The sequence below is a fragment of the Telmatherina bonti genome (genome assembly GCF_933228915.1).
Source record: "Telmatherina bonti genome assembly, chromosome: 6".
Classification (NCBI taxonomy): Eukaryota; Metazoa; Chordata; class Actinopteri; order Atheriniformes; family Telmatherinidae; genus Telmatherina; species Telmatherina bonti.
Window position 1 is genome coordinate 23,220,583 of NC_136624.1, and position 11,570 is coordinate 23,232,152.

Consider the following 11,570-nt stretch of genomic DNA (forward strand, 5'->3'; position numbering starts at 1 on the left):
TTTTCTCCTTCTGTCCAGTGTGAAGGGCCTGAGTGATTTTCAGATGTTTGTGTAAGCATCTTGGCACCTTTGGACAGATTAAGGCTGTTTCCACTTGCTTTCCAGTCTTGCTGTTTGTCCTTTATTGTGGTATTGATCTTTTCATCAAAGTGTATTTCCCAACATTTGAACTCCTGTTATGGTTAAAGGAGTGAATATGTTTTTTGTTTTTTTTGCATGAGTGTAATGTAAACAGAACCAGATATAAATTTCTAAAGTTGCATAATATCATGGAATCAAGTGTTTAGCGGCATGCTTTGAACCTGAAAGGAGAGCAAAGGAACACTGTGTTCTTGTGTGGGTGGTGTTTTTTCCACGTTTTTTTTTCTCTCTCTCTCTTTCTTTTTTCTTGTTTTTTTGGGAGGGGTGTGTGGTGATTAATGTGCGTGAGCTCTACCCAATCTTCCGAAAAACATCAGAGTTCAAGGTTGTTCTTATGCCACCTGAGAGAATGAGCACTTTTACAGGGTAACAACACAGAGGCCCTGCACATGTTATTTAAGTCATGCCAGCTCTGAGGGGGCGGTGTGTGTGTGTGTGTGTGAGGTGTGAGTTACTGTTAGCTGCATGTGTAGATCTATCTTTGTGAGGACTAATCTGAGTTTCAGACGATTTAACTTGATGGGGATTTTTTCAGGTGGTTCGCCTCAGAACATGTTCATTAAGCGTTTTGGGGGGAGAAGAAGGGTTTCAAGGTTCAGGTTAGAACCAGGCTTGGTAATGTTGGGCAATTTATTGAAAAAAATGTTTGAGTCCTCACAAAGATATAAGTGCAAGAAGGTGTGCGTGGGAGCATAGATGGGGATTATTTCTGTGATTAGATATGTTAAACAGTGAAAATATTTTATTCTAACCGGATTCTGAACATATGATGCGCTTGTAAGCCGCCCAATGAAAAATCCCAGAACATGTCAAGAAGTTTTTTGTCTTTTTTTTTTTTTTACATTTAAGACAACAGGATGATCTTGTAAATATTTTATTCAACAAGAGATTTCAGTGCATTTTTAGCCTTTCAGAACTTCTGTAACAGATGATCTAATGTAGTGATTTTATATTGATTATAGTTGATAAATTGAACATATTTCCCGTTATAAAAACCTTTTTTTTTTTCTTTCTTAAAATGCCCCCCTTTCATTGATCCTCCACAAAGAAAAACACCACCAAAGCAAACACGCCACTTGAAATCGGTCAAATATTTGCCCGGTGCAGAAGTGTGGCAGTAGTATTTGCTCTGCCAGAGTTTCGGCTCTTCCCATCGCAGATCGCTGTGAAACACGGTTCGAGCAAAGAGCGTCACCTCTGCTGCGACTTGCGTTGTGTTTATTTATAAGCCGGGGGGGGGGGTTGTTACTTCCACGGTCTATCTGGGGTCATACGATCCTCTCAACGTGGATCCATAAATGAATGGTGGGCTCGACGGCCACACCATGCAGGACCCGTTTCTGATTGGTTCTATGCACGGCAGGAATAAACACTCTCAGGGTATATATTGCCGGAAGGTATGACACTTCCAAGAAACAAACCCCCCTCCACCACCATCTAAATAGACTAATAAAGACGGGCAGCGGTGAAACATCAGATTATTTCTTCAAAGTGAGCTACGGAGTTGAGGATGAGGGCGCAAATCCAAAAAGTTCCTCAGATTGTTGAGCTGCTGAAGAAGAAGTCTGTGGGGCTGCAGCACTTCAAGCCAACATCCTCTGTGTGCGTCTTGGAGAAGGATGCTGTGGAGCCTGCGCAGTGCCCTTACACTGCTTCCAGAGCGCAGAGTTTGGACGAGATCCCGGGACCCACAAATTGGCCCCTGGTCGGCAGTCTTTTTGAACTCCTGCGGAAAGGAGGTCTGACCAGACAACACGAGGCACTGGTACAGTATTTAAATACACTAAACTGATATCAAATCTATTGTTTCCGGCGGAATACAGTACTTGTTTTTATTTTTGTAGAAAATAATGAAAATGCTTGATTGTATTAAACACTTTTGAAAAATAAATGACAATTTATTTATTTATTTATTTATTTAGATTGATTATCATAAGAAGTACGGGAAGATTTTCCGGATGAAACTGGGCTCCTTTGAGTCGGTCCACATTGGCGCACCTTGCTTGCTGGAAGCGCTCTACAGGAAGGAGGGCAGTTACCCTCAGAGGCTGGAGATCAAACCCTGGAAAGCATACAGAGACCTCAGAGACGAAGCATACGGACTCCTAATCCTGTGAGTACAACTTTGGGTTCCTCCTGTACTGATAGAAAAATGAACCTTAAGTGGTCGGAACGCTGCCTGGAGACACATGTTAGAGCAGCGCGCGCTGAAAGGGGGAGAACTCATTTGTGTTGAATTTGCAGGGAGGGGGAAGACTGGCAGAGAGTGAGGAGCGCCTTTCAGCAGAAACTCATGAAGCCGACAGAAGTAGTGAAGCTTGATGGCAAAATAAATCAGGTGAAAATGTCAGAAAGATCGTCTGAATTGTGTTTTCAGTTGCTTTTCTTTCCATCAGCGACTAATACTTTCTCTCTGTGAAAACAGGTCTTGGTGGACTTGGTGGACAGAATTGGAAAAGTAAATCACAATGGGAGGATCGAGGACTTATACTTTGAGCTGAATAAATGGTCGTTTGAGAGTAAGTTAAGCCATTTCTTTTTCTTTGGTCTGGTATTCATAAGTATTTCCTCTATAAGTAGCGACTATAACATACTTTGTCAGAAGGCCTGCTAAACTAACAACTAATTTACTGAAACCCCAGAAAAGCAATAAAATTTTATAGGCTACTTTGACTGGACATATGAATGAAAATAAACAGTTTTTCATTGATTTTCTTTTTGTCATCTTAAAGATTTAAAGGGTTCATTCAGCTATGCTATTTGATGTCATTTTACAACCTTTAACTTTGAAAAAAAATCAATATTGTTTGGTATGTAAAATACAAGTTAGGGAAGTATGCTATGCTTAGATCTCCCCCTTTAAATAAACTGTTTTTTTCTACCTTTATCATTAAGCTGATGTTCTTTATTGTTTTCTTTTTTTTTCTTTCTTTTTTGTCTCACAGCCATTTGTCTCGTCCTATACGACAAAAGATTTGGTCTGCTGCAGGAGAAAGTCAACGAGGAAGCCATGAATTTCATCACAGCTGTGAAAACAGTACGTATTACTCATCTCAGTGTAAAGTTTGTGACAGTATGCTTGGGGTGATCTTTGAGCCTCTGAGGCTGACTTTCTCCTGGAGAGTCAGGAAACAGCAGTTCATCAGGTTCACGTCAGTCAGCTGAACTGCAGCCAATGATGCAGCAGTTCAATGTGTGTGACTGAACACTTTTGCTGTATTTACTGAGAATTACTGGGGCAAGCCAATAGCCTATCGTCCACAGTTAACAGGTGATAAGTGGAGGCTCTCAAAGGTCTTATAGGGCAGTGAGTGAAAGGACAGAGGACTTTAACTGAGGGTAAAGATACAGTAATTACATCCAACTCCTAATCCTATTTACTCTTCTTTATAGATGATGAGCACATTTGGCATGATGATCGTCACACCAGTGGAACTCCACAAGAGCCTCAACACCAAGACCTGGCAGGACCACACTGCGGCATGGGACCGCATTTTCAGCACAGGTACAAACACAAAATACAAATCTGTGCCACACTACAAAATCCCAACCGTACAGCCCCCTACTGCTGTTCCACGAAGCTGTGGTACAGCTTGTCTCCACTCTTCTGTATTGCATAAAACCAGCTTGAGTTCACTTCTACTCAGGTTAGAAAATACAGAGTGGATAAGTGCTTAGATATGAACTGGCCACCTCTGCATTTTGTGTACTTGGCACATAAGGAAAATGATGGTTCATGCATTAAACTGCATGACTTAAGGTGGAGAAATGTGCCTAATATTTGTTGTAGCAGGATGTTGTGTTTAATAGAGGAGGGAGATTATGCTGATAACGTTTTCTCACAAACTCACATAAAGTCATACACTTTTCCTGTATTTTGTTGAAAAAATTTCACAAGACAAATGTACTTGAAGAATGGGTTTTAGTTAAAAAAAAAAAAAAAGTTTTTTTTTTTCTCCTGCTCACTGAATTTAATGTTGTGTTAAGCATGTGCCCCAACACAACACAATTTTTAGAGTTTAACATATTAAGTTATACAAGGCTCATGCTATATAAGCACAAAACCCCAAAGATGGATGTAACAAAAAAAAAAAATCAACTTTCTTACACATGCATAGTATGAAACTGCATGAACCTTTGCAAATTTGCAAACTGCAAGTCACATATAATCGAATGCAAAAATCTCTGAGGTCAGATAAGCTAACTTTAATGTGGCAATTCTGCAAAATAACTTCTTATATCGTCTTTGATGATCTACAACTTGCAAACAAGTGAAAAGTCAAGAAAAGGTTCTCATTCAAGTCCACTAAAAACTCTAAAAATGTTGTTCAGTGTTGTCTTAATTTTCTTACTTTTATTGCTGACAAGTTGGCCATCCTTAAAGCTGGGGTATAGATAATGCTCAGAGACTTTTTTTTTTTTTTTAATATGGGTGAAGTGGTTCCTCGTCCTGATAGTAGTTTGTACATTTTTAAATCATGAACAATAAGAAATATAGTTAGACCCCTCAGTTTACTGTAAATCTGTAAAAACTCTGACCAATCAAAGCGTTCGGACTTAATTGAAGTTGCTCATTCCTTATATTTCGTAAGCTTCTTCACAGCTGAGAAAATGCAGTAAGGATTTCCCAACCCAGCTCGGTTTATTTGCCTCCTCCCGCTAAACAGCTGAGAAAGAAAAACTTGTTGGTGGAAAAAGCTGCGAACTAGAAAAGCACTCGGAGAGCACAAATCTCCACCACGGCATTTAAAAGGTTCCTGGATCCAAATGGTGATCCAGATCACCACCAAAATTAAATCTGTTCTTCCTTTTTAGATTTCCAACAACTCGCGAAAATTTAATTAAAATCCTTCCATAACTTTTTGAGTTATCTTGAACACAAGCAGATAAACAGTGGTAAAAACATAACTTCCTTGGCTGAGGTAAGAAAAAAAAAAAGCTTTGGATCAGGCAAGGAGCAAAGCCAGAGAGGGAGGAGCCAAGACAGGGTGCCACTTGTAGATCTTGCTCGCTCCCAAACATTACCTACTCCAGCTTTAAGTGTGTTAACCAAATTCTACTTATCAGAAATACCCACTGAACAACTAGAAAAATCCCTCTGAGTGCACAGACCTCTGCCAAGCAGCTCATTTCCACCTATACTTCGAAGAATCCTTTTAAAAAAATACCTGTATACAACTAGATCACTCCCAAAATGTAACAAACCTAAGACTAAGACCCATTCTCAGGAAAAAAAAAATCAACCAAGTAGTTTTACATGAAGTTGCTAGCAAACAGACATAATCACAGGCAAAAACAGGGGTAATTAAATCCACTTAAAGTTCTTACAATCAGACCTAATTTTTTGTGAAATTTTATATCAGGATAAACCAACTTTTTTTCATTTTAGAGAAATTTGCAGATATTTGACATCTTTTGTAGAATTTTTTTTTTAACACTGTTCAAAAGTGATTTAATATTTTTCAAGGAATAAATTATTGTTGTTATTATTGCACTAGAAATGGACAGAGATTTTCAAGTCAGTAAAATCAGACATTGACTACTCTGTATTCCTTCAGCCAAAGTTTACATCGACAAGAAGCTGAAGAGGAACGCTGAGGGAGCGCCAGATGATTTGTTCGGTGACATCTTACAACAAAGCTGTCTCACCAAAAAAGAGCTATATGCAGCCATCACCGAGCTACAGATTGGAGGAGTTGAAACAGTAAGTAGATTTTTTATACAAAATTCATTTTGTTTAGAGAAATATGATGAATGACAGAGATTTCACACAAATTAGTCCTATGTAAAGCTACAAACCAGCCTCAGAGTCGTTCCTGTGTTTGATAATTCATATTGGGAACGCAAAACTTTTCATAGATGACCAAAACTCAGGTCACAGTAATGTGTGTAAACAGATTTCTGAACAGAACTGAATTACTGTATCATGACGAGGACTTTAGAAGCCATTGCCTTTTTCCTTTTCAGGACCAGTCCTACATGCTAAGATTTTTGGCAAAAGGAATTGAGCATTTATTGAATAAGGATATTTATTTCCCATCCCAAACAAAGACTTATATAGGCCTTTTTTTAATTCTTTACAATCTTCCAAAAGATAACAAGCTATTTTATTGTTGCAGTTTTTATTCTTTTTATCTTTAACTTCAGATTTTAACTCACACAATTTAAATGTTAAATAATATAAAGCCATATACTGGAACTGTTGCTTTAAAATGGTCCCCCAAATTCATGTTTGTTGTCCAATAAAACCGTCCTATAAGAAAAATCCCCAAACTTATACCAGTTTTACTCTTGAACTTTACCTTTCACCTATTTTCTTTAAAGAGGGCAAAGACAAGAAAAGGTCACCCTATAAAACAAACAGCTGCTGCTGTTGCTGTGCTTCAAAAGCAGAAAATGAATGTAGTTTGGATGTCACTGAGGAGCCTTTGAGGAACCCCAATCATTCCTCAACCTCTCTTAGTACCCCACTGAGAAATGCACTTCGAGTAGCAGCCTCACTAACTGACATCTCCTCCCTCCCTCTTTATTTTTCTTTCTCACTCTGTGTACAGACCGCCAACAGCATGCTGTGGTTTATTTTCAACCTGTCACGTAACCCCAGCGCTCAGAAGAGGTTGCTGGAAGAGATCAGAGAGGTGGTGCCTCCCGACCAGGACCCCTGTGGAGAGCACATAAAGAGCATGCCCTACCTTAAGGCCTGTCTTAAGGAATCTTTGAGGTACAGTACAACAACACCATGGTGCATGACAAGCATGGGTAGCATTTCTAAACATAGGCCGGATGACAGAAGATCTGAGTGGATAAAAATGCTTGTACATGAATAAGTTTAAGAGTGCCCAAAAGGCTGCTCTGCCTTATTGGTAATAGCTACTTTCTTTAACATTTTCCTGTAAAGGCAACATATTTAGTTTATAGTCAGAGATCAGGCAGTAAATGATTTTGCAGTGAAGTGGCAACATTGTTTCCTATATATGTATATAGGTGTCAGAGTCACACTAAATATAACACAACAGAACCCATTCAACACCAGGAAAAGGCCGTTCAGATGTATGAATGCAGCAGAAGTTTCATTCTAATGTTCATAAAACATTGATTTATATAGGCAGTCATTAGCTTTAAATCAGGCTCATGGGCAGCATCATGATTCCCACTGGTACCAGAAAGATTAAGAGGGAAAACTCACACACATGACTGCCTCAAAAACAAGCTTCATGCAGTAAGGTGCCATGACTACCGGCAATCAGTGATCCCAGCTTAAAATCTACCATGCGGTCGCATTCTAATTATTTCTTTGCCCTTACATGGTCCACTTTTTTCCTTCCTTTTATGCAGTCACGAGAGTTGTTGAACATGTTACTTAATTCGAGCACCGTGCACACATCACAGGGAATGTAAATGACCTTTCACTGGAGATTATATTGCACTTCATCTCGCACCATGTATGTCTGGCTCCATTTAAACAGCTTAGATGTGTGTGCCATGCTACACTTTGTTCATATTCCCATTTGTGTTTTTGTAATCCATACAGGTTGTCGCCATCAGTCCCATTCACAAGCCGGACCATGGACAAAGACATTGTGTTGGGAGACTATGCCATTCCCAAAGGAGTAAGTGGATTACTTCTTAGTACACCTGACATGAGGAGATTACATTCTTGAGTAAATTTGCATTTGACTGTCTGAAACGTGTTTCAAGTCCTGCTCACACAATGTACAAAATCTGAGTGTTGTAGCCTTAGCTACAAAGGTCTTTACTGGACTTAAGCCTCATAAACTATAAAGTTTATACGTATATATTTCAAATTATGACAATACTGCTACTGAAAGAAGTAACTAAAAAAGTAATATTGGTCTTTCTTCCTTGTACAGACGGTGTTAATGATTAACAGCCATGCACTGGGCTTCAATGAAGAATACTTTGATGATGGCAAGCAGTTCAAACCAGAGCGCTGGCTGCGGGAGAATAGCACCATCAACCCCTTTACCTACGTTCCATTTGGCATCGGAAAAAGGATGTGCATCGGCCGGCGGCTAGCAGAGTTGCAGCTGCAGCTGGCCATGTGCTGGGTAGGACTTATCAGCCTCGTAAACCAGTATCCGAAATGTTACTTTGCAGGATTCTAACCAGAGTGAATTTTACTTTTCTCTCTTACAGTTGATCAGAGACTATGAAATCGTACCAACGGATAACGAGCCGCTTGACGTTATCCATTCAGGGCTTTTGGTTCCCAACAGAGAACTGCCGGTGGCCTTCATCAGGCGATGAGGTGAGCAGAAACTTACAAGATGATGCTCAGCTTCTACTTGCCAAACATTTTGTGAGAGGTTTAGCACAACTGCAATTACTGTCACACTGAATATGAGATATCTGAAAGTTGCCAGTTTACCTAGCTTCGCCTAAAGACAGGGAATTGGGAGACAAACAGTCTGACTTACACTAAAAGCTAAATATACACATGACAGTTTGTTGGTTTTGGGGGATGTTATAAATTATTTCTTAACTCTGAACAGTTGCAGGCATAATCCATTAAAAAGATAATTATATTCACTACTTCAGAAACATGAAGCCAGTCAGGGACTGCCTTAAAATTCAGTGTCATAGATGGTCCAAGGTGCCTGCTTTAAACACCTATGGGTCCTTTAGTTGCCATTAAGCTTTTCACTTTATCAAGAAAAAACTGTTTCTTTGCATTTGTTTCATTTCCTTTATGACAATCAGAACAAACACTCACTGTTGGCATTACAACCAAGACCAACTGGAGAGATAGTTCAAGCAGATTTATTTCAACAAACTTTTAATCAAATCCATTTCAATCCTAGAAAAATGTGCTCTACCAAATGGTCGAGCAGCTGTTCAAGGTTTTAGAAAAAGCATTGATAAAACTAAATTAAACTAAATTAAACTAAATTAAACTAAATTAAACGATAGCTGTGAGCATCTGCCTCAAGCAGACTGGGTGATAACTGTCTTTACTCAAACAAGAAACACCTAAACAATGTAATATGTTTGGAACCTTAAGACCTTGCATTCAACTTGATTAATGGCATTAATATCTTTCTCTCTTTTCCTTTCAGATTGCGTGTTCAGCTCTTGTAGACGAAGCAACAGAGAGATGACGCCCGTGTTGCTGTGGTCCAGATGATCTAGTGACTCCCTGCTTTGCTGCTCTGTACATATAAAAGAAAGCAGAAATGAATATAGTTGTACCATAAATACCTCAAATTTATTTAAAACTAACATGTATAGCTGTTAATGACTGACCAAAATACCAGTTGTTATGTACAAATTGAATGGTGTACCAAGGCAGCTGTCCTTAACTTTTCAATTACATACATGTGGGATGTAGACATTAAACTATGGTATAAAGTATAACTTTATATGATATATATAAAGTTATTCTTTTTTATATATATAACCAGGCACGTCATGCATTCTGTATGTGTGTAGTTTTTTTTATGTTTAATGTATATAAAAAGTTTGCAGTTATAATTGTATTGCATTAATGTACATTGTTTATTTTGTGGATGCGTATTTTATTCACTTAAATAAATGCATTAATAACTTTGTCAAAGCCATGATGCCTTTGTATGTTTTTTTTTCAAGTGATATTTGCTTTTTTTTTTTTTTTTTTAATCTTAAACATAATTTCAATTTTAAAACATTGTTTTGCAGTGCAGTAACCTAATTTCCACGAATCGAGATTCTGTCATATTGATAAGACAATTGCTGCTGATAATAAAAAAATTCAGACCTTTTCTTTAAAGACAGAAATGCATTGCACAACAATAAGTCTGAGTGCACATATAGTAAAAGGCTGCACTGCTGTACTGCGCTAGCACACACATTAGAGTGCAAAAATACAAAAAACAAACACAAAAAAATTCATCAACAATTCAATTCATTAACAAGTGTACAGCACAAATAAACACTACAGTCTTGTTCAGGATTTAGGTTGAACAATTATAATCATAAGCCTTTATGTTCTATGTCCTTTATTCAAATCCTTGTTCCATATCTTATAACACTTTGAAGAGGTTAAATACATGTTTAGACATGGTTTAATGCTGGTCGACATGGTTTACTTTGAGTAAGAGGCCCTGGTGAGGGTTGAAATCACAACACCTGATTTATGAGACCAGTGTTGCAACCACAGAGCTGTAAGGTAAAAAAAAAAAAAATCTGATCTTTGGAAGTACATATTTCTCTGGGAAACCCTGATTAAACGTTTGAATTGAATTATTATAAGCCTGTGTTAGGACCTGAAGGTGAATACTAATACTGCTCCTTTGACGAGAGCAGCACAGATACTGGACAAGGAAACTGCTTTATTTGCTTTTTTCCAAAATCTCCCCCATTGTAGTTACACAACAGCTCATACATTGATTAATATAACAATTTTGGCTCACTTGGGGCCATGTGATGAACAGTAAACATCACAAATAACCTCAGCAACCTTCAACATGTGAACCAGAGAAAGGTGAAATACATCTCACTGCAGTCAAGTTCAAGAGGCCTCAGCCATCAGAAGAGCTGATGAAGGCAAGATAGTTTCAAGTGGTTGAAATGACAAAAGTTTTACATTTTTTAATGACCTACATTTTAAATCTTTGGCCTTTGAAAGCACTCGGTGTGATTGATTGCAGATCCAGTAATGTTCACAAACCACATTATTTATCTTTTCCGTTTTTATTTTACTTTAGACTCAAACCTCCTCTTCCTTTTTTTTGGTTTCAGTCCTTCTACAACACCCTTACAAATGCCCCAGTGGTCAAATACTGATTGAGAGTCCTAGCTGCTACTTGCAGTAGCCCAAAGCAACAGTTGCAGTGATAAACAACAAAGATGTGTGTGTACATTACAACTAAAAAAGGGTATCATAAAATGTTAGCTTCAGAAAATAAAAGAAGAATAATCAGATTACTTAACAAGGATTAGAAATGGGAATTACAATGATCAATTGTAACATTTACAACTAGATGTTACTATGTCTAATATATATATATATATATACATATATATATATAGAATTTATTTAAGTTTATTTGGGGAGACAAACTCTGTGAGGGTCAGGGGGTTTTTGTCATATTTGCACCAACCCCTGGTTAACACATTGGGATAAATAAGTTTGACTTGTGCACTGATTTCTGCAACCCTCAAACCATCCAACAGCATGTCCTGACGATCCACCACAAATAAGTATTTGCATTAATAGTGTATGATCTATTGTCTAGAAAATTCTTAGAAAGATCAATAACAAACACTGCATAACAAACAACTCAATAAAATCTTTTGTTACTTTTAAGCCTCATGCAGTTGTACTATGACCTTTCCTGATAAGATGATATTAGTAGACCAAAATTTATGCAGGAGTTCACCCACAAGGAGTTCAAGAACTTTGACAAGAACAGACAAGTTCAATATGAGCC

At 38.0% G+C, this 11,570-nt stretch overlaps 1 protein-coding gene across 1 annotated transcript; it reads left to right on the forward strand.

Moving 5' to 3' along the window:
• Positions 1-1,651: 1,651 nt before the first annotated feature.
• Positions 1,652-8,409, forward strand: cyp24a1 (cytochrome P450, family 24, subfamily A, polypeptide 1; the record flags this gene model as incomplete). The annotated part of the gene is made up of 11 exons (XM_079242591.1): positions 1,652-1,906; positions 2,064-2,254; positions 2,386-2,479; positions 2,567-2,660; positions 3,087-3,178; positions 3,535-3,646; positions 5,700-5,845; positions 6,696-6,862; positions 7,673-7,751; positions 8,013-8,210; positions 8,299-8,409. 11 exons carry the CDS (start codon positions 1,652-1,654, stop codon positions 8,407-8,409), a joined length of 1,539 nt encoding a protein of 512 aa, XP_079098717.1.
• Between the last annotated feature and the right edge of the window lie 3,161 nt (positions 8,410-11,570).